At 37.5% G+C, this 24194-nt stretch overlaps 2 protein-coding genes across 4 annotated transcripts in view; one reads left to right on the top strand and one right to left on the bottom strand.

Moving 5' to 3' along the window:
- The window catches only part of LOC123312993, a 30095-nt gene extending 19965 nt beyond the window's left edge, over positions 1-10130 (bottom strand). For 2 of the 3 annotated variants that reach the window (XM_044897644.1, XM_044897646.1), the window contains exon 1: positions 9957-10130. The gene's annotated coding sequence lies outside the window, so the exon portion shown is untranslated. Of the gene's footprint in view, positions 1-9647; positions 9877-9956 lie in introns of those variants that run through there. The other variant, XM_044897645.1, reaches the window with a different exon arrangement.
- Positions 10131-13938: 3808 nt separating this feature from the next.
- LOC123314537 (telomere-associated protein RIF1) lies at positions 13939-24194 on the top strand. Its single transcript, XM_044899875.1, has 14 exons — positions 13939-14692; positions 14746-14966; positions 15021-15216; positions 15309-15606; positions 15662-15825; positions 16036-16146; positions 16223-16377; positions 16431-16656; positions 16715-16886; positions 16947-17131; positions 17212-20448; positions 22515-22782; positions 22847-23262; positions 23317-24194. The coding sequence occupies exons 1-14, from the start codon at positions 14357-14359 to the stop codon at positions 24076-24078; spliced, it is 6747 nt and encodes a 2248-aa protein (XP_044755810.1). The 5' UTR covers positions 13939-14356; the 3' UTR covers positions 24079-24194.

Genomic DNA, 24194 nt, shown 5'->3' with positions numbered 1-24194 from the left:
GTGAGCTGCTAAGGAGACACGCAGGAGGTGGAGATTGATCCTACAGATCCACCATCGATATTTTGAATATCTTGAATAGGAATTTCACAGGTCGGGACAGTTACACCTTAATAACCCAGCTAGGTACTGGTGATCATTGCAGATCTCACACCTTTATATTTGCAATCGAAAGATGCAGAATTTTTCCATTTTGATTTGTAGTTTTTCTTTAGTTGTTGATCGATTTCTATGCAGCTGAGCAAAAGCGAAGAAATTCTTCATTAGCCAACATTCTGCATGCTAGAAAAATCCTAAGATATCAATCGACATCATTCTCACCAGCCACAATTCATAACTCAAGGAAAGACCTGTCGCTCAAAGCAGTATCTTGAGAATTATACCGTAATTTTTCTAGCACGTGCTCCTAACTACTGAACTTCTGTTCAAGTATCACATGAAGGTGAATCTAGACATCTAACACCACCGCATTGTTTGTTTTCAATTCTTCAACGCGACATGTTATGCTCTAATAAATCCCGTATTCAATTCACATTAAAATTGAGTGGCTAGATTCTTTCTCGAAGGACGATGCTGCTTAAGATGCGATGGAACAGCTGTTTGAAAGGGGAGCTGCATTTATCGGAAGCATCAGAACTCCGGAATGCTGCGTACCAGCGTACCTACATATAAGTACACTGCTCGTTCGGTTTCTCTTCAGGAAATCCCTTTATTCACAATCCATGTGCATCAATAACTGATTGGCATCTTCTCTGCTTTATCACTGCCTGATTTTTTACCAAAGTTACCTACTTAACCTTCTAGTGAAGATGGGTTTTTCCTCACATCTCTGATTTCAGCCTCTACTCCTATGATGTTATGTTTTTATTATACACCACACAAAAAACACACTGGCAAAATAGGCTTTTGAGTAGCCTTTCTAACCTGGTACTACCTGTTTGGTCAGTGTCATCTGTCGTCCTCTAAAATCCACCAATCGTATTTCCCTTCAAAACCCCAAAGTTACAGCTCAACGAAATATCAAGGTCCTATCCATACCTCCTCCTATTTATACTCAGCCCTGATTCGAGAATTCTCCTGCTGGGAGCGGTCATTCAGGATAGACTCAAACTGTCTTAGATCACCGCAAGGAGTGCTTATTCTTCTATCTAGAGATATGCAAGGACAACGGAAGACAACATATGCCGAACCTAGAGTGTCATCAGACTGGAATTTGATCGACTACAACACCATTCTAATTATCAATTTCGTTGCCATTGTCGGACTGATTGACATTTGAAAAACACGTAGGTATTCGTCTGAGAATGATTCGCAGGTAAATAATGTTGGTGCACGTTTTCAACGAAGAAAGTCGAACATGGGAAAGTTTAGATGTGAGCCACTGATTCACACTTAGTTGAGACGAATTTTCATATAGGAAAATTGAATTTACTGCCATTGGAACAAATGGGACCCCAGTTGCACGTCCCATTTGTGTCTCCCAAAGTTGTAGGTTTGGATTTTGCTCATGAGGATCTGATCATACAAGGCAATATTTAATTATCTCAATTAGTTTGAGAGCCAAGTCTCACAGTCTAAACGAGATAATGACCGCTCGCAGTTTGAAGATTTTTAATTGTTACGTTTTAGAAATCGTGCACTCGAACATTCAAAGTATTTTCCTGCTCTGTGATGCAATTCTAAGGCGTCTTTATAGGAAGTGTTCTTATTGCCTGGTGACTGTTCAGATTGATGAAGTGTAGCAGTAAAGGGGGCCATGATACATGATGGGTCTTGGATTTCCGATATCTTCGATGATTTCAAGATCATTTCCTCATTGAAGAAGAAATGTGAACTTTCTAGTGATAAATCTCGACATTTCATCCATCTCGGTATAACCGTTCGATCTTGAGGAAGTTTTAACTGAACCCAACATTTTGAGAATTTTTCGAAGGTCATGTTTAGAGTAATTTATCTTCCAGGAAAAGTATCGTAGATCTAAACAAGATATATATTCTGAAAAAGCAACCTTTCTAGTGATAGATCTCGACATTTCATCTATCTCGGTATAACCGTTCGATCTTGAGGAAGTTTTAACTGAACCCAACATTTTGGGAATTTTTCGAAGGTCATGTTTAGAGTAATTTATCTTCCAGGAAAAGTATCGTAGATCTAAACGTGATATATATTCTGAAAGAGCAACCTTTCTAGTGATAAATCTCGACATTTCATCCATCTCGGTGTAACCGTTCGATCTTGAGGAAGTTTTAACTGAACCCAACTTTTTTGGAATTTTTCGAAGGTCATCTTTCGAGTCAATTATCTTCCAGGAAAATTGTCGTAGATCTAAACGTGAAACATATTCTGAAAGAGCAACTCGTCTAGTAATAAATCTGAGAATTTCATCCATTTCGGCACAATCGTTCGGTCTTGACGAATACTCAAGTGAAATTTTTGAAAAATGCCATTTCCAAGATGAAAATCTAAACGAAGAGAGATAGGCTTTCGAAGCTGCTCGCAATAGATTCAGCGTGTTCGAAAACATATATTTTCATACCAAAATCATCAACTGTTTGGTTCTCTTCTTAGCATTAAGAACGATTTAAGGTAATATAATAATCATTGTGACTGCTAAGTATTGGATAATAATTTAGTCGCAAATTGAAAATAGCTTCACTTAATGAGTATAATTGCCAGTTTTGCAGGGATTTAATTAGATTATAGTCTATTTTCAATCTTGGTTAATCCAGCCATTCACTAAAGTTGTTCTTGTGTGGGCCATAGGTTTAGATGAGAATGTTGTAACGTTGAATTTACTGTCACTTTCCTTCTGCGTCATGCTCAGAGAAGTTCTTTCGATTAGTTTGGTGGGCAAAATTATGCTATTAAACGTTTTCGGCCACGTTTTTCTGTTGCTTTTGGTGAGATACCCTGCCAATCATTGTGCTCAAGGGTGATATGCAGAATTCGTTCTCATTTCGTATACTGCATTAAATAAACGAACTTTTTGATCTGATGCTGGATGGGACCGATTCTGCGTAGCAAATGCTTTTTTGACTTATCGCATTTCGTGCTTCTTTCAACAGAACATAATTCCACAGTTTTACATCCATCACATTGATTAAAGTCGTTGAAATGTTTTGATATATGAGTATTGCGTGTGACCGACTAACTTGACTCGTTTGCCTCAATGAGCTGCTTTGGGCGCTGAATTTAATGATTTATTAACGAGGTATTTTCCACATAATTTCTGTCTTTGGTTCACTTTCATTCTCTACGACAGTTTTGTTGGAAGAGAGAAGACAAAATAAATAGTCACACGTGGATGAAGATTTCACTCCAGCCTATAAACGGTGGTCATGAATTCACAAGACTTATAAACTAAATCTCTTCGGAAAAGGATACTCTGCAAGACTGTGATCCTCCTTTAAATCAGGCTTTTTATTCACTTCTAGTAGATACCAAGAAAAAGCCTAATTTCTGAGAGAATGACTGTTATCCATCCTCCAAGCTCGACTAACGCCATCTACAACAAAGTGCAGAAAGAACCTATTTCCAATACAATTCAAACTGGGCTCAAGTAATCTGGAATATTGTTTTGAATCGATGTCAGGTACTAGATGGGATATTATTGAACCATAAGACTTTATCTCTGCTGAGTCTGACGATAGTTTTAAATGGTATAAAAGGGTAGAACAGTTCAAATGGGTTATAAGGACAACAATTTTCATCATTGCTTTAGGTGTGTCCCCCATTCAAAGAATACCAACGAAGCAAATACCCTTTACGAATAAATATAATGCATTTGCTGTTATTTCCCCATTATGGCTGCATTACGTAACTTATTCGTGCTAATCAATAACTGAAAGGTCCCAGAGATCAATGGGTCCTATTTATGATTAACCATTTGCCTTATTAGGGCAGCTACCGTCAGTCTGGTACTGGTACAACAGAAATTACAGCTATTTCCCTAAGTAAAACGGTGTAATGCAAGGTCGTTTCAAGCTGCATCTCTGCCTTTTCCCATTAAATAATTGGTACTGAGATACTTCTGTGATTCGATCTGTTATGGCATCGGTGTAATTGTAATTCCTTGAGAATGCAATTTGAGATACGATTTTATCGTTCAATGGAAGCGTAACCATATAATTACACCGATCAGTTTGCTAAGAAATGGAAGAATAATCGATACTGACTTGCCAAAGAGAAAAACTGATCTTTCACTTCCGATTTGACGTTTGAAAAACATATTGCCTAGGCTACAGGCCTTTCCAGAGGTTCTATTTCTATGGAATGCATGGTTTTCGTTGTCATCTGTCAAAAAATGTTCACGGTATGACTTCTGATAGGAGAATCAGTTAGAAATGTGTTTTCTTGTTTACCCTTGACCTTTTAAATCATTTGACTGAAGCCCAATGCTCGGTGAATCTGTTTCGTTCACGATCTATTTTCTTGATAGATTCTAAAAGTTCTTTGAAACCAACGTCTGTATAACTGAGAACCCGTCTTCCATCTCCATCAAAGCGTTCAACCTTTGATTTCGTTAAAAAAAACCTACCTGGAACTAGAAGATCAACACCTATCATATAATCTCTTGAACTACATCTAATTAAACGTGCGAGATCTCAATCATGTCAATGATGACGGCATGTCAAAGTCATGACGAAGATCATGGATTGAGATCCTCCAAAAAGATCGCTTTACCGGTTTTTTCACATCGATAAGACTGCACATTCGAATAGATTGGTATTCAATGGAGGACGCAGAGAATATAGGCAGTGAAGATTCTTACGATTATGCAACATTAGTGTGTCAATGTTAGAGATCCATCCACATGTGCTATGTTGCGATATGCCATTGTTCCGGAGTTGTAGTTCTAAAAGGGGAGAAATATAGGTGCATTGATGACCATATCAGGAAAGGATAACAATGTGATATGTAGAGGATTGAGAGGAGGTACACTTATATGGAAACATCCAATATTCCACAGGAAAAATAATCTTTTTTTTTTGTTTTGGTTGCCAACACAAATTTTGCAGTACACTCGACGAAAAATCTTCTGAAGAATAGGTGTGGTACGAAATTTTTTCTCAATAGATACACGACTGCCTAAAATAGCAGAACAAACACTGAATATGTTTACAAACGCTTCTTCAAGAGCCTACAATTCAAGAGCTAATCATTTTCGCGCTTTCTAAAGCACTTATTCACAATCGGTGAAATATTAAATACATATTGATGTCAGTCGGAATGGAAAGAACAAACACCGCAAATTTAGATTTGATGATGTCTAATTTTGTTACATAGAAACGTAGTGAAATTTTTACGTAATGTGCTTGCATCTTCGCTCTTCTACGTTGATATATTACCAGAGAGCACGAACATCAATTTTTTCAGATTCAGTCCACAAAACAAAGATGAAAATGTCTGCCAGAAGTTCTCGGGCTTTTATAATCAGGTTATCCAGTGTTCGTCTCACAAAAAAATCTCCTGTGCGACTTTGATAATGAAGAAGAGATTTTAAGATACATATTAGCAATCCAGTTTAAAATTTGGGGAATCTGAGGTAAGCATAAATACATTGAATCGAATCTGAGGCAGCAATAACCATAACCATTGAATAAATTATTGTATAACTTTTCCTCAGACGCCACTGAAATGTCAACCGTCTTCTCAAACCGTATCAGGGCCGAACTTTTCGCAATTTGCAAGAACGAAACCAACCGGTTCATCTGGATTGATTGTTTTAATCACCAATTATCACCGGTCCTCAATATCTCTATCAAACGCTCTGCAAGTGACCTTTTGACTCCAGTGGGAGTATGGTTACTATCGAATTCAATATCATGGGGATAGTTGACCTTAAATGTTATCCGAAGGTGATCATAAATCGTTGTTCATAACGACGAATGGAGATCATGAAAATCGTGTAATAAGAAGATGTAATGTTCTGATAATATTCGGTATTTACTGTCTTCAAAGATGTGAATAGTATCTACACAGGGGCAGCTCAAAACAAGAAAAATCATACGAAAAACCTACACTATTTTTGGACAATGAATCACCCCATAAATTTTTGGCAGCTATTCATATAGCCATTTTTCATGTAGATGGTGTGGGGTTCTTTAAATATTAAGGGCATTTCTAACACATGTAGCATATTTCTTTACATGGTTTACCTATTCGTGCACGTTCTATTGGAATCAATGAATTTAAAAGTGAATAATTTTATCTGCATCCTGTATGGGCGCCATATGGAGTCAGCCTTTCTATTCTCTCACAAAAGCAGTTGAAATCTTTAAATGCCCGAACATATCGAAATGTCATGGATATGGGAGTCAATGCAAATCATTCTAGACAGTATGCGAAATTCAATATCTTCGGTATTATCTTCAAAGAATCACACACTCCCACACTTTCTATCGTTTCCCAAGCAAATTTATCGATACCTGAAGAGGACACTGCTAAAATTGAAAAAGAATAAATTTCGCACAGCCAGTTGGACACTTTCTGCCAATAAAGTGTCTTGTCGCAATTTGCAAACAATCGGATGTTGCGGTATATTGTTATTAGAAATACATTTTCGTCATCTGCAATTTGTACCGTGTGTAATGCATCGATGTGAATAAATTAATTTTTACACGGATCATGTGGAAGATCACAATCGGTTTAATTACGGCTGATTTCTGCGGCAGTGGGACATGAGAAAATTTGTTGCGTGAAAACTGCGAATTTCTCCACCTCATCAATATTCAGCTAAAGCAATTTTCTCTGATTGGAAGAAAATTGATGGGAACGTCTCATTGTTATCGAATTTACCTTTCGTTTGAATTTTATCGCAAAGGCGTCAATTTTTTTCGTTTTCAAGAGCTTCATTCACTTGTACACAGAGATAAAGACGTTTGAAATGAAAAATTCTAAATGTTAATATTAAATTCATTGAAATTTGTTGAAAAAAACCCTCATTGAAGAATTTACTCATATAGATGTGACTCTCATAAAATTGAAAGATATTATACAACTATTTGAGATTTATTGTTGTTATTTAGCATCGGCATAAACGTATATCAATCTAGCCATATATTATCATCCATTTTATGAGCCATGTTCAACATCCCACATCACACAATGTTACCTATACCCATCTCTTTCATTCGATGAAATAAACGAATTAAGATCTCTCATGAGATTCTACACAGATCGCAAAAAAACCACCAAAAATTTGACACATTTTCAAAAGTGGATACCTTTTATGTGATTGTTTTGGTGAAATTTTTGGCAAATCTCCTGTAGTCAAAGTAGTGTTGAAATTTTGTTTCGAAGATACATTTGAGAGTACTACACAGGATGTGAAAATTTGCAGAGTGCTCTCCAAATCCGGATAAACCAAAAAATGTTTCTTGAAACGTGCGTTTAGTGAAAGTTGGAGTAAAACTATGTCATTATTGAAATCAATTATCGGTTAACACAGTATTACTCTGGGCGTTTCGTCAAAAAATCAAGAACACGTAAATTAATCACATAATGACTTTCACACTCTATATAATTCAATAATTCATGGTATCATTCCACTTTGTAAGAAGATAAATAGGTGGGATAATTTTTTTGATGTAGGAAATCAGCAGATTTCATTAATTCTCTCAAAGCAGTCCTTGATCAATTGAACCATTTTCCAATTACCAAAACTGATGATTTTTATTGAATTCTTAATGAGTTTCACGAACTGAAAATTCATTTATTGTACGTGTGACAGAAAGAACTCAATTCACGTATGTTGAGAGACTTTACTAATAAGTTCGACGACGAATATTGAACTATCATCACGATGTGTAGTTTTCGAACTGCTCCAATCGAAGTCAGTCTTCAAAATTGATCTCAAAATGTTTCTCTTTCTTTCGTTCATCTCCAACTCCTACACAAGAGAGTCGATATTATGTGGATGTCGTCCTAACATTGTAACGCATCTTGTTAACATTTTATGATGAATGTGTTGGTGCATTATGATTGATGGGCTGTTAAGTCCAAGAGCCATTAACTTTGACGGACGTACAAAGGTGAAATTTCAGAATGTTACCGCCCAAGATGAGATATTTCGCCATGCTAAAGACTTTAATGAAATATGATAGCTTCGTAGACCTCCCGAACCCAATCAATCAAGAAAAAGGTGGATGATGTAGTTGAAACTGAAGCGAGTATCTATCTGAAATTTCAACTGGGAAATTTGGAAAGGCAGAGGGAAATTGAATCGAATTTTGTACTAAAATTTGAGTCATTAACCAATTGATGTATCAATTGATTGAATGAATGAGCAATAAACTCAAGTGTCTAATAGTTTTGATGTTGAATAGCCCAACGCAAAATATTTCAATATCTCTGAAAATAATCAACCTTTAAGTGAAATTTACAGCGTTTTTAGTATAACCATGAGTCGTCCAGAATTATTGCGTTATTTACACAGCGTTGAAGTTAAATCCGATCTTTATCACTTATTAATTAAAATTAATTAAAGCCCCATCCGTATTTACCTTCCAGTGAACACAAATGGTAACCTCTGTATCTTGCTCACCAATGCTAAATGTTCATTTCACAATTCTTCCCAAGTTTTTACGGCTGTTAATTTTGATCATCTGAATATCGCGCGTTTTTGTTCGAATTATACGATCTTTTTGTAGGTCATATTGTGAGATGATATTTGATCATCGAAGCAGCTACATAAGTTTGTTATGTCATTAAGGCTGAATTGCTGATTAATATAATGGTCTTTTTATTCATGTTTTATGTAGAGCTTCTTCTGAAACGCAGAGATTTTGTCTTGACAAAAGTTTGTTGGTGATATATAATATTATTTGAATAGTTTCGCAATTTTTTATTGTTGGGGAACGAGTGAATAGCTAATGAATTGGTTTCAGTTTACACAACCTTGTCATTTGTTTTTCTTCCGCATCTTTGACTTTTGAATTATTGAATTTGAATTATGAAAATACTTTCGTAATCTCTTTTTTTTCTTCTTGAATCTTATTTTTTCCCGAATTTTCGCATTTCGCAACTCTTTTCAGGCTTGAAACTGATATCTACACTGTAACACAAAACTGGAGTTTTCATTACTCAATTTTTCGTGAATTATTACTTCAGAATGGGTTGATAAGAGGCAAGAGATGTTCAGATTTAGTCGGATAGTAGGCACTTGATTTTCGTACAAATTTTCAGTGGGATTTCCTCAGTAGTTATCAAGGAAAAATGATGAACCTATTGGAACCTCATTCGAATAAAATTTCATTGATTGAATAATCATCAAATCACTCTATATTTATAGATTGTAGATGAAAGGCTGTCCTTTATTTTACTACACAAACAAACATCTTTTTCTAGTTTATTTTAGGGAGAATTCACCGATTGGTCAGACAACTAACCGATGACTTTAAGGGTTGAAAAACATAAGATTTTCAAAAGTAGCTATATGTTTCCCGAACTGAAAAACTCAAAATATTTATACAGGGTATAAATAAATGTTTAAGGGGTTCCTTCATGTAGGTACAATTTTTTTTTGGGCACCACTTATCAGATATAGACCCCTAAGGTAGAGGTAGGTACACCTGAGAAGCAATTTTTGATTTTTTCTCACAAATACAGGCTTGTAGTGAATTCTGAAGATAAGAAAAATGTTTTCTTACCTACTAAACATTCTTGAATGCTCCAAAAAGGGACACAGAATAATCTAGACACCCACGGACGATCCAGAGAATACCCTGGACAATGTTATTACGCTCCAAAAAGTTTCGAACCAGAATTCTCAGATTTCAAAGGATATTTCTACAAATATCATCACGAACCCCTTTTCAAACCCGTTTTGCGAAACCAGTTCACCTTTTTGTGCACCAGTTATTGCGCGAAAGCACAGATATACGAATAAATGAGACTCTCAACTTGTTGCGCGAAAAATTATACAAAAAAGTTTTTTTGCGAAATTTTCCCTCTTTTACCTTTATAGAAGAGGTCCTCATCCAAATCCATAGTATCCTATGATAACAATTTTCTATCACTTTCTGCCAAGGTCACACGCTTTACAGAGCACCAACATCGCGAAACGCGGAACTTACAGACGCGAAAAGCTACCTTCCATGGCCTACTGTTGCGCGAGGTATAGTGCATTTACAAACAAATGAAGTAATGAAAGTGTTCTCGAGGAATCAGAGTCGGTGGGGTAAGACTTGTCCGGAGTCCGGGAGTCCGGAGCGATCTTGAGGAGGAAAAACTACTTTTACTGGATTTACAAAGCGTTACGGAAATTGAAGAAAATATTTGGGGCTCCAAAGATCTCTAAGGGTATCTAAGCTGTGAAATTCGATGAGTTACCGCCCAAATTTCTACCATTTTCATCAAATCTCTATATACTTATACATTCTGAAGCAAATGATGCTTATGCTTAGAAAAATACTGATCTAATTTAGGAAAACTTCTGTGAAAAGTTGTGTTTTCCACATTTCCACTTTTCATTTTCGAGTTGACTTCGAAGAGCTCTTTGGAGTGCAACTCTCTATTGAATCATCAACTGTTTGGTATTCTAGAATCTTCAAAACAAATTCTAAGACAGTAATAGAACATCCTGATTTTCAGACAGAGTAGCAAATAGGTCCATCTTCTTGGAAATTTTTCGATAGTCACCGTTCGAGAAGTTTTTCTCTCAATAAACATAATCGTAGACGGCAATGTGATACATTTTCTGAAAAACCAACTCTTCTTGTTATAAATCCGAGAATTTCATCCATCTGGGCGCAACCGTTCGGTCTTGACGGATTATCAAGTGAAATTTGCAATTTTTGAAAAATGCCATTTCCAAGATGAAAATCTAAACTAAGGGAGACAGGCTCTCGAAATTGCTCCCCACAGATTTAGCGTGTTCGAAAACCTATATTTTCATACCAAAATTCCAAATATCTGGCCCTGTTCAGGAGAAAATAATTTTTTTTGTTTTTCCACTTTTCATTTTCGAGTTGACTTCGAAGAGCTCTCTGGAGTGCAATTCTCTATTGAAGCATCAACTATTTGGTTTTCCAGAATCTTCGGAACAGACTCTATGCAGTCCATATCCTAGGATAGTAATAGAACATCCAGATTTTCGGACAGAGTAGAAAATAGGTCATTTTAGGGGGGTCTAACCCCTTGCTCATTTTTGACCCAAAAAATCGAGATTTTCGAAATCGAGTTTTTGTGCTAGGGTGGAAGCCTAGGCAATGCTGATTATACAACCGGAAATCCCAATTGGATCAGACGAATATAACAGGAGATATCGCAGATTGAAAATGGCAATTTTTGAAAAGTGCCATTTCCAAGATGAAAATCTAAACGAAAGGAGGTAGGCTTCCGAAATTGCTCGCAATAGATTCAGCGTGTTCGAAAACCTATATTTTCATACCAAAATTTCAAATATCTGGCCCAGTTTAGGAGAAAATAATTGTTTTTGTTTTTCCACTTTTCATTTTCGAGTTGACTTCGAAGAGCTCTCTGGGGTGCAATTCTCTATTGAATCATCAACTGTTTGGTTTTCTAGAATCTTCAAAACAAATTCTATGCACTCCATATTCTAAGACAGTAATAGAACATCCAGATTTTCGGACAGATTAGAAAATAGGTCATTTTAGGGGGGTCTAACCCCTTGCTCATTTTTGACCCAAAAAATCGAGATTTTCGAAATCGGGTTTTTGTGCTAGGATGGAAGCCTAGGCAATGCTGATTATATAACCGGAAATCTCAATTGGATCAGACGAATATAACAGGAGATATCGCAGATTGAAAACGGCAATTTTTGAAAAATGCCATTTCCAAGATGAAAATCTGAACTAAGGGAGACAGGCTCTCGAAATTGCTCGCAATAGATTCAGCGTGTTCGAAAACCTATATTTTCATACCAAAATTTCAAATATCTGGCCCTGTTCAGGAGAAAATAATTTTTTTTGTTTTTCCACTTTTCATTTTCGAGTTGACTTCGAAGAGCTCTCTGGGGTGCCATTCTCTATTGCAGCATCAACTATTTGGTTTTCCAGAATCTTCGGAACAGATTCTATGCAGTCCATATCCTAGGATAGTAATAGAACATCCTGATTTTCAGACAGATTAGCGAATAGGTCATTTTAGGGGGGTCTAACCCCTTGCTCATTTTTGACACAAAAAATCGAGATTTTCGAAATTGAGTTTTTGTGCTAGGGTGGAAGCCTAGGCAATGCTGATTATATAACCGGAAATCCCAATTGGATCAGACGAATATAACAGGAGATATCGCAGATTGAAAATGGCAATTTTTGAAAAATGCCATTTTCAAGATGAAAATCTAAACTAAGGGAGACAGGCTCTCGAAATTGCTCGCAATAGATTCAGCGTGTTCGAAAACCTATATTTTCATACCAAAAATTCAAATATCTGATCCAGTTTAGGAGAAAATAATTTTTTTTGTTTTTCCACTTTTCATTTTCGAGTTGACTTCGAAGAGCTCTCTGGGGTGCCATTCTCTATTGAATCATCAACTGTTTGGTTTTCTAGAATCTTCAAAACAAATTCTATGCACTCCCTATACTGAGACAGTAATAGAACATCCTGATTTTCAGGCAGAGTAGGAAATAGGCCATTTTAGGGGGGTCTAACCCCTTGCTCATTTTTGACCCAAAAAATCGAGATTTTCGAAATCGAGTTTTTGTGCTTGGGTGAAAGTCTAGGCAATATTGATTATATAACCGGAAATTCCAATTGGATCAGACGAATATAACAGGAGATATCGCAGATTGAAAATGGCAATTTTTGAAAAATGCCATTTCCAAGATGAGAAACTAAGCGAAGAGAGATAGGCTTTCGAAATTGCTCGCAATAGATTCAGCGTGTTCGAAAACCTGTATTTCCATACCAAACTTTTGAATGTCTGACACTGTTTACGGGAAAATAAGTTTTTTCATTTTAAAGTTCACTTTGAAGCACTTCTATGCATTCCATATAGAAAGACAAAAATAGAACACCCTGATTATTGGACACAGAACCAAATAGGTCTTTTAAGGGGTTCTCAACCCATGCGCATTTTTGACTTCGACAACGCAAAAACCTTCAAAGCATTTTTAAGAGCCAAGCACCAGTTTTTAACATGATGAAATTTGTGCTTTTGTCCAACATTGTTGTTATGACTTCAAAATTATATTCTGACTAGACATTTCTTCTCCCATTATAGGTGCTTCGTTCTAAAAGCAATCTATCTATCCCTAAGTACGCTACTGCACAATTCCATACATCACAGTTCGGTGGTCAAGTGCCTCTCACCAGTAAAAGTTGTCCAAAGAACATTAATCTTATTTTAATCTGGAACATATTATTATTATCAGAAAAACTCGGACGATAAGCGACCTTATTACCGTCGCTTTAAGTTATGCAATTTCCACTCTGAATCTCACATGGGAAAACTTTGCAGAAGCTGTTGAGTATAATTCAACGCCAAGTAGGTATCGAAAATTACTGTCTTGGGAGACGACTATAATTATAAATTTGTCCAACAGTCGCAGAACTGAAGCAAAGATATTCGTTATTGTATCAATTGAAATCAATTGTTCAACAGATGTCAGTGCCGAAATAAAAATCACTTCAAAATAGGCCAGCAGTTTGTACAAAAAAGTACGACGACGAAAGAAATTCATGAAATTAAAGGACGTTTGAATTTCGTTGTGATGAACACAAATCCACTATGGAGGGTAGTCCTCCATTATATCACCTATGGACAGTAGAGACCAATATGGTGCTATTTGCCGGAAATTTGCAGATTTGGTGATTAATGAATTTGAAAACTATGTCTTGTTTCATCGAAATCAGACAAAACTCCAAAAAATTTATTATATTAATGGTAATAAATAAATCATGTCCAACATTTATATCCAAGAAAAAATTAACTTTTTTTTCTATGTTCTCTGAAAACCATAGATCTGTAATTGTTTCCTGTGCGGCCATTTGAAGTGTGAAAATCCTAACCTCACTAAATTAGCTCAATAACAAATTAGTAGCTGAAAAAGTGATCGATTGATCGGTATGTACAGGTGGAATTGAAATGTTACTCTCAATCTCTTAATACGGAGAAAATTGCTTTGAAATTAAGTGACGATCAGAAGTTTCGAAGAATAATCGAAGTGCCGAAGTTGACATGATAAATTTCCCGCGCAGTGCTTGTCATTAAAAACTGAAAGGAAAGGAGTTGGACTTGACGCAGTATTTTCAATGTGGTGTTGCATTTAAAAATTTGGTGGATAAGTGTTCAGTTTACATTATTCTCATATACTTCAGAACATTATATATTATGAAAACGTTCTTGTGATGTCCTAGTTTAAAATTAATTTTATCTCCATTTAAAATACTGAAAATGACTTCTGAAATAGAGAATTCAGTATTTGTTGATACTAAGGACCGAATTGATGAAAATTTGGATGATATTCTATCTAGAATCGAAACGAATTTAATTTCTGACGAAGATAATTCGATTAATGGTGCTTCGGATGAGTTCAAGGCATTGTTGCATACCTATGATGATAAAATACCTGTTGAGATTTATAGATGGGCAAAATCAAACTGTGAAGAGAACATTAGAAATATACTTGTTGACAAATTGAAGAACCAAATCACAAATATTGTCAATGATGACCCATTGAAATTGATAACTATAATTCCTACGACTGAATCTGAAGATGATCGTAAATATGTAAGTATCAAGGATCTGTCTCATTCACACAATATTATTAATGTACTTTTTAGATTGTTGACTTTTTTATGGGAGCAGTTGATTCTCTGTCCGATGAAATTGTTAAAACCATATTGAATGGTTTCGTAATACCAGGAATGTTCAATGCAGCTTATAAAGACCAACAAATTCACAATATAATAATTGATTTTGGCTTCCAATTAATCACAATATTTCCAATAACCAAACTTGGTCCACAGGAAGCAAAAATTTTCATATCCGGACTTATTGAACAGTAAGTAATACTTTTTTGAGGTTAACTAGTTGTTTATTTACTTTTACATCATAGGCATATCAAAGTTTTGGAAAAATGGAGGGAAGAGAATTTTTGCCGATGGCATGAGTTATGGATGTTTTTAGTGAGATTTTCTGGGAGGTACCTCCATACATCAATGGATTTAGCCAATAAATTGCTGAGAATTGTTGAATTTGCATTCAGAAACCATACTTATGAACAGAGGGTTAAAGGATATGATTGTTGGAAGGTAAATATATTACTAATTCTTCGAAACAAACACACCTTTACTTCAAAAATTGCCTTGTTGATGATAATAATAAAAAAATAAATATAATTTAGGAGCTGATTGATAATGCCAGTTTGAATATGAAACATATGACGAGTAACAAACAAATCAAACTTCTTGTGACTCCTTTACGAGCGAAATTTTCAAAAATGGAAGTGGTAATCTGTAAAAGATTCGAAGTCTTCTTTTATCTCATTGAGAAACTGCAAAGCGACTCAGTGTTATGCTTGAATGAATTTCTGGAGTTCTGTTTTGGAGTTTCAAATACAAGTTTGAGATCGAAGAATGGACAAGGAAAATTAGTGCCTAGTTTATGGCTAAGAAGCGTTCAGGTTTTTATTGCTATTTTAGGTGAGTCTTAATAAGTTTCTATTGCTTTCAATTGCTGAATTTATGATTTCGACAGGTGACCAGAGGTTTATTTCAAAAGAGTTCAATAGGACAATCTTCGATAGAGCAATAATCAATGAAAATAACATAGACCGTTTTGATCAAGTAGTGGTTTATTCTGTTATTGAGAGCTCCACAATAGTGAAATTTGTGCCAATGAACCTTTTTGAGAAAATAGAGGTGAGTGAATTTGTTCCCCTAAAATTTGTCATGTATAACATAACAGGTGTGAAGTTAGCTCTCTCAAAGAAAGAGATGGAAAATCTTTTAGATTTTTCTTCTTCAGATTGTCATGAACCCATAAACTGAATTTCAAACCATTTATTGAGTTTTAGAAACAACTTATTTTTATAATATATAAAGGAATTTACATTATTTAATGGTTTTTAGCTCCTGGAGTCATTATGGAAAGTATTTTTCAACATTTTAGTTAAATCATCGAGAGCAGTTCAAGAAAAAAGTTTCAACACAATATGCACTTCTTTAGGCTTGCTTTTCAAGGTAGGAAAATGATTTTTTTTCAACCTGCATTCAACCAGGACAGATTGAAGGTATTTTATTTTTTTTTACATTTTAGGATTTCAACGAAGATCTGACTTATTTGAGCTTACTGAATGCATTTATGGTAGTATTGAACTCTTCAGTTGACTCCATTATATACAGCGATTCTTTAAAGTTAATCATAGAACATTTTATCAATTTCTTGAATGAGGGGACCGTTCTTGAGGATCTGTAAGTTACGATTAAATGCAGAAATCATCAATGTTAAAATTGTGAAATTGCAGGTATGAACAGTTTGAGCAAATTTTCATCAATCTTTGTAAAGATGAGCATGCTTTCGAATTCTTAACTGAGCAATTGAAAAAATTGGAAGCCTCTAAAAACGAGGAAATCGCATACAAACTCTGGAAGGAACTGGAGGGGAACACTAAGGATGGGGAATCAAAGTCGACTGTTTCTATTATTTTATGGCCTGTTTTCCATCTGAATAAGTGTGCTAAGTTCGCAAATGTAAGTTATTCGGTGCCCATTAATTTATTTGGATTTTGATGATATTCTTGAATTTCAGATTATCTGCACTAAGTGGACAGAACTGTTTTCACAAATGTCGGACTCGAACAAGAAACTAATCATGAACGAATTGAATAAAGCCTTCAAGTCCAACCCTCTTCTGACTTACAATATCTCTACCATCATATCATTCTTAGACAAAAGGGGTATGAGCTTAGAAAATGACATGGGTGAGTTATTCGATCCAATTTAGCCATTTTTATTGTTTTGATCGTTTGAATTCGTTTCAGGGGAGTCGATGTTGAAACTGATGTCCAGTATTATGTCTTTGCCTCTGCTCTCCGAGGAAACCGCTGAGAAATTGTTTCCGATGATTTTAAAATGTCTGAATTTGGTTGTGGCCAAAGATTCCGTGGACTTTGAAAGTGTTGAGAATATTTGTCAATGCCTTCAAAAAATTCCCTCTGACCTAAAGGTTAGTCTTATCAGAGGCTCCGACTACTCATCAAAATTATTTTGTGCGATATTCTTATATAATGTTGTGATTGATTTCAGAATTCAGATTTATTGGATTTACTTGAGAATCTTGTGAAGAAGATGGTCCAGCATGCGAACACCAACACCGGCAGAAAACTGAAAAACCTTATGTCAACATTCTCCACCACCAAATTGCAGAAGAAGGCGTTGAAGATATCCACGTTACTGAGTCCAGAAGTGATCAATTCGCCCATTAGTAACGTCAAGAGATCCATCCGAATGACTCAGATGGTGTTCGATAAAGAGGGCCTAACTCCCAACAAGGAAAAAATCGAGGCTTTGCAACTGTTCGGTAAAGATGTGGAAACCTTCACTCCGTTGAAGGCGAAAAGCAGCATCCTTCAGAATTCAGCGTCCGCCAATAATAGTAGGTCCAAGAAAATGATAAATTCCGTGAGGAAGTCGTTTCCCCCGAATCCTCCTATTTACGATGAACAAACTTGCGAATTTGTGGTCATCGATACAGAAGTCAAATTGCAGAAAGATATGTTGACGGATCATCAGAAGGAAAAACTGAGGCAGAGGAGAGAGGATATTCCGGCGTTGTATCAGGATTTATCGCAAAGTCAGACTCAGAGTTCATTGAGCACAGATACTCAGAGCAATCATGCGCAAAACGTTGATGACAAGAGTGAGAACGAAGGGGAGACGATGAAAGGTGCAGAAGAAGAATCGATGGATTGCCAGAAGCTTGAAATTACCGAAGACGAAAAACCGGTGAATAGTACCATGGAAAATTTGATGAAACAAGAAGATGGTGATTTGAATGCGGAGAGTAACGATGAGAGTGGGAATAAAAAAGGGAAAAAACTCGCGAAAAGTGAAAGGGAATTGTTGAGGATACAAATGGATATAGTGGGAGGAAACAGTTTTATTCAGAACCTCCCTTCGAAAAGACCGAGAAAAGTGAACGAAAAAATTACAACCCCTACACCGAAGAAATCCAAGAAATTGGACAGAGAAACGATCACCAACGATAAAAATCAAAATTCAGTCCAGTCGCTGGAACCTTCTACGACGCACAAACAAACCGAGACCCGTGAAAATTCAGAACAAACACCACAAGGTAACTCGGAAATTTTACCGGTGGTTGTCATAGAAAATATCCCATCGATCAGCTCTTCATTGAACAGTGACGCGGATACGGATAGTTGTTCTACGCCTAACAGGAGAAAAAATAAACTCATGAAACCGATAAAGAATTTCGACTCGCCTTCGTCTGAAAAAAAGAAAAATAAACTCGAAAGGAAAGGAACTCCCGGGAGAAAACCGAACGAAACTAAAGAGAAGGCTAAAAAAAGAAAGGTCACTTCAGAAGCATCGTCATCAGAGGATCCGCAAAGTGAAATTTTGTTCGAATCGGAGATGAATCAAGACGTTGAAGGAGAATGTCAAAGTAACGACAGACAGATGAGGGATAAAATCAGGAAGAATGTCAAGATGGACAGTCAAGAGGACAAGAGTGAAATACTGAAGGAAGGAGATCAAGCTCCGACCAAGGAAGTGGCTAAACCTAAAAAGACTCCCAAAGAATTGATGAAGAAAAACAAGGAAAAGGTGCGGACGATCCAGAGCCAATTGAGATTGGCGGACCTGAGTAACCTCGATGTTTCCTCCCCGAAGAGCAAATCGAAAAACGCGAAACTGATCTTCATCAGAGAACTGACGAATCCAAAGAACCCCCAAGACACCAAAGTTTCCCCGGCAGGCTTGAGACGGAACAAAGATAACAAATCGAAAAATATCGCCTATACCATCGAGACGCCGTCTACATCTGTAAATATATCGTCTCTTGTACATATCGACGATATTCAGCCCTCGTGCTCTAAGGTCGTGAGCGAAAATACGGAGGTAGAAAAAAATGCGAAACCGAAGAAGCGAAGGAGGAAAACGATACAGGAGAACAGCGATTTGACGAGTGATTCCAGTCCTCCGGAATCTCAAAAGAGGAAGAGTAAAACGCGAAAGGTTGAAAAATCGCCGGACCTAAACGATACCGGTAAAATAAAAGAAAGTACAGACGAGGAGAAAGATATCAAAAACGAGGAAGTGCTGGAGGAAAGCTTAGATGATAAAGAATGCGTGAGAAATAGTAGAAAATCCCCGAATAACGTGTCCTCCGAATCATCCCTATTTTCACCGGAGAGCCCCTCTAGAAGTACCAGAAGCAGGACCAATTCGCCGCAAAAACAAGCGTCCCCGAAAGGAGTCAGGACCCTGTTCAAGGACTCCGAGGACATTATAGAGAGTTCGCAAGGGTCTCCGCTCGAAAACAGCTCGATTTCGTTCGGGAACCTGTCGAGATCGAGAATCAAGCAGTCCCCGAAAGTACAAAACGAAGGGGCGCAGTCCGAAGACGCCGAACCGATACCCAACGGTTGTGACACGGAGGAATCACAAAAGGTCGAGAAACCCGTCTCCCAAGCCACCACCCTTACTTGCGAATCGAACTACGAGGCTCTGCCACCCGTGGTGCAAGTGGACGTTCCGGAAAAACACGAACTGTCCGATTCCGAGAAGCTACTGAGTATGGCCGACACGGTGTCGATGGAATCGACCGAGGAAATGGGCGAAAAGATCGATGAGCCGCTGCCGGATAAGTCGGATCTGCCGACGGAGGAACTGGAGGAAGAGGATGGTGGTAGCAGGTCCGGTAGCCCGGTTCCGATAGAAGTGGAAGTCGAAGTTTTCGGTACCCCGCAGAGAAACAGCGACAATCTACCGGGTTCCCCGGTTAGTCGTGAAACGCCGACATTCAAAAAGGAACTCCTCGACAATACCGTAGATATTTCTCCTATAGGTTCTCAGTCGTCGGATTCAGACGATAAGATGACGACCGATATCATAGCGGCACTGGATGCCGCTTTGGAAGGGAAGAGCGAGCCCGAGCAGGCCACCGTTTCCAAATCGTCGGAAGATAAACCTACCAGCGTCGTGTACTCTTCGAACGACCGCTCTAATAAGCTGCTGAACATGGTGAACGTCGAATCGCCTGTCAGTTCTCACAGGAAATTCAACAAGAGGAAAATCTCCAGTCCCCTTCACAGGAAGTCGAGATACGAGAAACTGTTCTCTTTTTGTCAGAAGAACGTCGATGCGGGAATTAAGGAAGAAGATCCGACGCCTGCAACTGACAGTACGGGGGATATGTTAACTTTTTCAAGGGAAGTACCAAGTCCACTAGCCGTACCCTCCAGTAGTATTCTCAAGAGGAAGCTGGCTGATACAGATGACAGTTACTCGCCATGTCCTAAGGTGAGTGCACAATTTTTTTTCCTTTTTTCGTATTAAATTCAATCTGTTCTCACTCCCGAGCATAGGGCGTGTCGGGGCATAGCTCGTGAGCAGCACGAACATGAGCGTAACTTTCGATTGCGCGTCAATTATTGAAAATGACCAGTGGCGTGTCTTTTTCTTATCTTTCGATGGATCAAAATATTTCAACGGGGATTTCTGACGGGTAGTATTTCGCTTCTTATTGGGAATCTGCTATACGTTTTCATGAGGTAAATTTGCCCATAATTTGCGAATATGGGGCTTATTGACTTAGACGGAACGAAGTGATCTCGAATTTTTGAAAATTCACACTTCATCTCTATTTTGCGTCCGAACATGGGTTTTGAACCGTGCTACAGGATATGCAAAATGATTTCCTTGCTATTAATAGGCGATTCCAGGTTGGATTCTTGTAGAAAAGTTGGATGCGGTTACATTCCCGTTGCAAATATCTCGAATTTCTGAAGCTAAACTGCTCCACATGAGTTAGGGATTAATATGATTTCAAGTTGCAAATTAATTTCAGCCTGTAGGTCTGCAGCGTATACAGTGTGGTTAAGAAAAATCGAGTAAAATAACGAAATTTTATTCCCAGAGAATTCAAGCATATTGAGACTTTCAATACAATGTATAGCTTCCACGGGCATCAATAACAGCTTGACATCTTCTTCGCATACTACACACGAGGTTGTTGAACATTTCTTGAGGAATTTGGTTCCATAAACGGGGCAGAAGCTCTCTCAGATCATTTAAGGATTCTGGGGTAGGTTGATGATTATCTAATCTTCATTGGAGCTTATCCCATGCATGTTCTAAGCAATTCAAATCTGGTGAGTGCGGAGGTATTGGTAAATGTGGAATACCAAGCTCGCGCGCATTCTCAACTATGGCTGCACGGTGCGGTCTAGCGTTATCGTCTAGAAATTGAAAAGTTTCACCAATAGCAGCGTGAAAATTTGGCACAACTTTGTCAATGACATGCTCCCTATAGTGTAAGGCGGTCATATTCCCAGGACAAATGTGTAGATGTGTGCGCCCGTTGAAACATATCCCGGCCCATACCATAACGCTATCCATTCGAAAGGGATGGACTTCTTGGACATAGCGACAGTTACGGGATATGCGTGGGATTGTCCATACCGTTATTCTTCGAGAATCTGAAAATCGTCCATATCTGGATTCATCAGTGAAAAGGACACTACGCCATTGGTCGTTCCAATTGATATGTTGCCTTGCCCATTCCAGTCTTTGAGGCTTATGGTCACGTGTTAATGGAACTCCTCTTAATGGACGTCTAGAACCTAGATTCACCTCTCTCAAACGCCGTCTGATGGTTTCGATGCAAACTTGGACCCCATCTGCATTTTGAAGAGTATTCCGTAGCATTCTACACGTAGATGTAGGGTTTCTTCTCGCCGAAACGGTGATGAAACGATCCTGAGTAGGTGTTGTTTTTCGTCGCCCACCAAGCCTTGGTCTTTCCAACACGGAAACTGTCTCCCTGAACCTATTCCAAAGTCGAGATATCACACTTTGGCTGACTTGGAACCTTTCCGCTACAACAACCTGAGTTAGGCCACCCTGTAGCATTCCGATAGCCCTATTAGCCTCAGCGTTTGTTAATTTACGTCTTGGCATTTTCAGAAAACTCGTTTCAAATCGAAGCCGTTGATAAACTGACTTGATTGCAAAATAAGAACATTAATGAAGCGTTTGCAAAGAATCAAACTTCAGAAAAAGGCGACCAGATTGACGAAATGTCTTTTATTTGGATCGATTCAAGTTGTTATTGAGTTTTAAATGATTTTACAGCGATTTACTCGAAGATTACATACTTTTATAAACGATTGAATACGATATCCCTAACTCTTGTGGAGCAGTTTATGTCTTATTTCCGATCACCCCAACTATCAGCGGATTTTCCCTTCTTGTCTCTCCCACTGGATGCTTACGAAATTACTAGTACTAGACTAGCAATCCAGAATGATGAATACGAGGCATAACTTGACACCGGGTTTGAAATGTTTGTGAAATGTCTTTTGCAGAGGAAACGGGTGAACTTCAGCTATCCTTGCATCACATCCACAAAACTCTTCATCAGGCACAGAGATGAACTGAACACCCACTACAGGCCGACATTCGCATCGAATCTCTTCGATGACGAACCTCCAGAGGGTGAAAGCGAGGAGGAAGATCCCTTCGCCGATCCTGAATCGTATGGGCAAGTTGGTTCAGAGGAAAGTATGGATATCACCAATTCTCTTTCACTTTGCAGTAACAAACCGATTGATGAACGGCTGGTTAATTGTGTCGGTGAGAAAATTTCCATACAGTTTCAAATTCGTAAATGTGTTTTTTACAATTTATATTTTTACAGATAATTTGGACTCTTTATGGAAACGTCTATCGAGCCCTACATATTGTGATAAATTGAAAAATTTGCTGAAAAGCAAGAACATTGAGACTATAGGAGATCTAGCTAGTTTGAACGAAATAGAAATAAACAGATTACCTTTTAGAGATCCTAAAGTTAAAACTGTGAGGAAAGCGTTATTCTACTACTTCAATAATGTTTTTAAAGTATCAGAAAATAAAGAAGAACAGAATATCAGCTCAGATAACTCGTCAACCAGTTCAGAAGAAGCGAAAGATAAACAACCAGATTTGGAGGAAAATGGCGGTGATGCACCAACTGTGGATGTAAACAATCAAAATATCGAAGTTACTATCGTTCAAGAGCCTGAAACTCTGAAGGATCAAGTCAGGACAGTTATGAGAAAAATAAAAGAAAAGGTAAGTTTCTTTTCACTTCTTGGTGTAGACATTTTTCAATGATTTTCATTTCAGGACACTTCCCTGGAGGAATTTGGCGATGTATTTATTGATCTAGTCGACGAGTCACAGTTGATAAGCTTGCTACACAACGTTTACAACACGAATTTCAGACAGTTCTTCGGGAAACCCCATTGGAGGTATTTAATAGAAAATATAGTGAAATCTGGAGGCACATCAGAATTGTTCGACATAATTTCCGATCTTGCTGAAAATAATAAAGTGTTTGCTGATCAGTTGGAACATATTGTTCAGCTCAGGATAGATCAAGACCCTCTCAAAAATATTTTAAAGAAGAAGACTTTGGTTCAAGTAGGTGCAGCACTTCAAGAGTGCATTGAAGAAGGAGAGTTTCAAAAGGAAAATGTCATACAAACGTGTCTCATGCCTTTGATCAAAAGTCCAAGTGATATTAGGAATTATTTCAATAGTTTGACGATAGTACAAATACACGATTTATTTATTGAAAGAGTCCAACCGTCAGACTTAACCTGCTTCTTGGACCAAATAAGGGAGCATTATGGAAATTACACCATTGCGCAGTGTGCAAACAAAAAAGACGTCCTTAAGATTTGTTCGAAAGAGGATTTGGCAATTTCCCTCATAGAGAAAGAGAGTGAAGTAGGAGCTGTTAAGCATTTAATTTCACACATTGGCGATCAGAGTCAACTTCTAGAGTTATATAACTACATAGGGAGTTTGTTGCCCGTCAAGAGTCGCATCGATTCCCACATTCACCTTTTACAAAGTATTTCTTTTGATAAGAATGTTGAGTAGATAGAAGTAGTTTTTTTATTGTGTTTAGAAGTTTTATAATAAAATAAAAGACTGCTACTTTAATTTATGTACATAAGGCGGTATATATTCCGAGGCAAATATAACTATGAATTCAA

The sequence above is a fragment of the Coccinella septempunctata genome, chromosome 5 (assembly GCF_907165205.1).
Source record: "Coccinella septempunctata chromosome 5, icCocSept1.1, whole genome shotgun sequence".
Classification (NCBI taxonomy): Eukaryota; Metazoa; Arthropoda; class Insecta; order Coleoptera; family Coccinellidae; genus Coccinella; species Coccinella septempunctata.
This window is presented reverse-complemented; position numbering and strand designations above follow the sequence as displayed.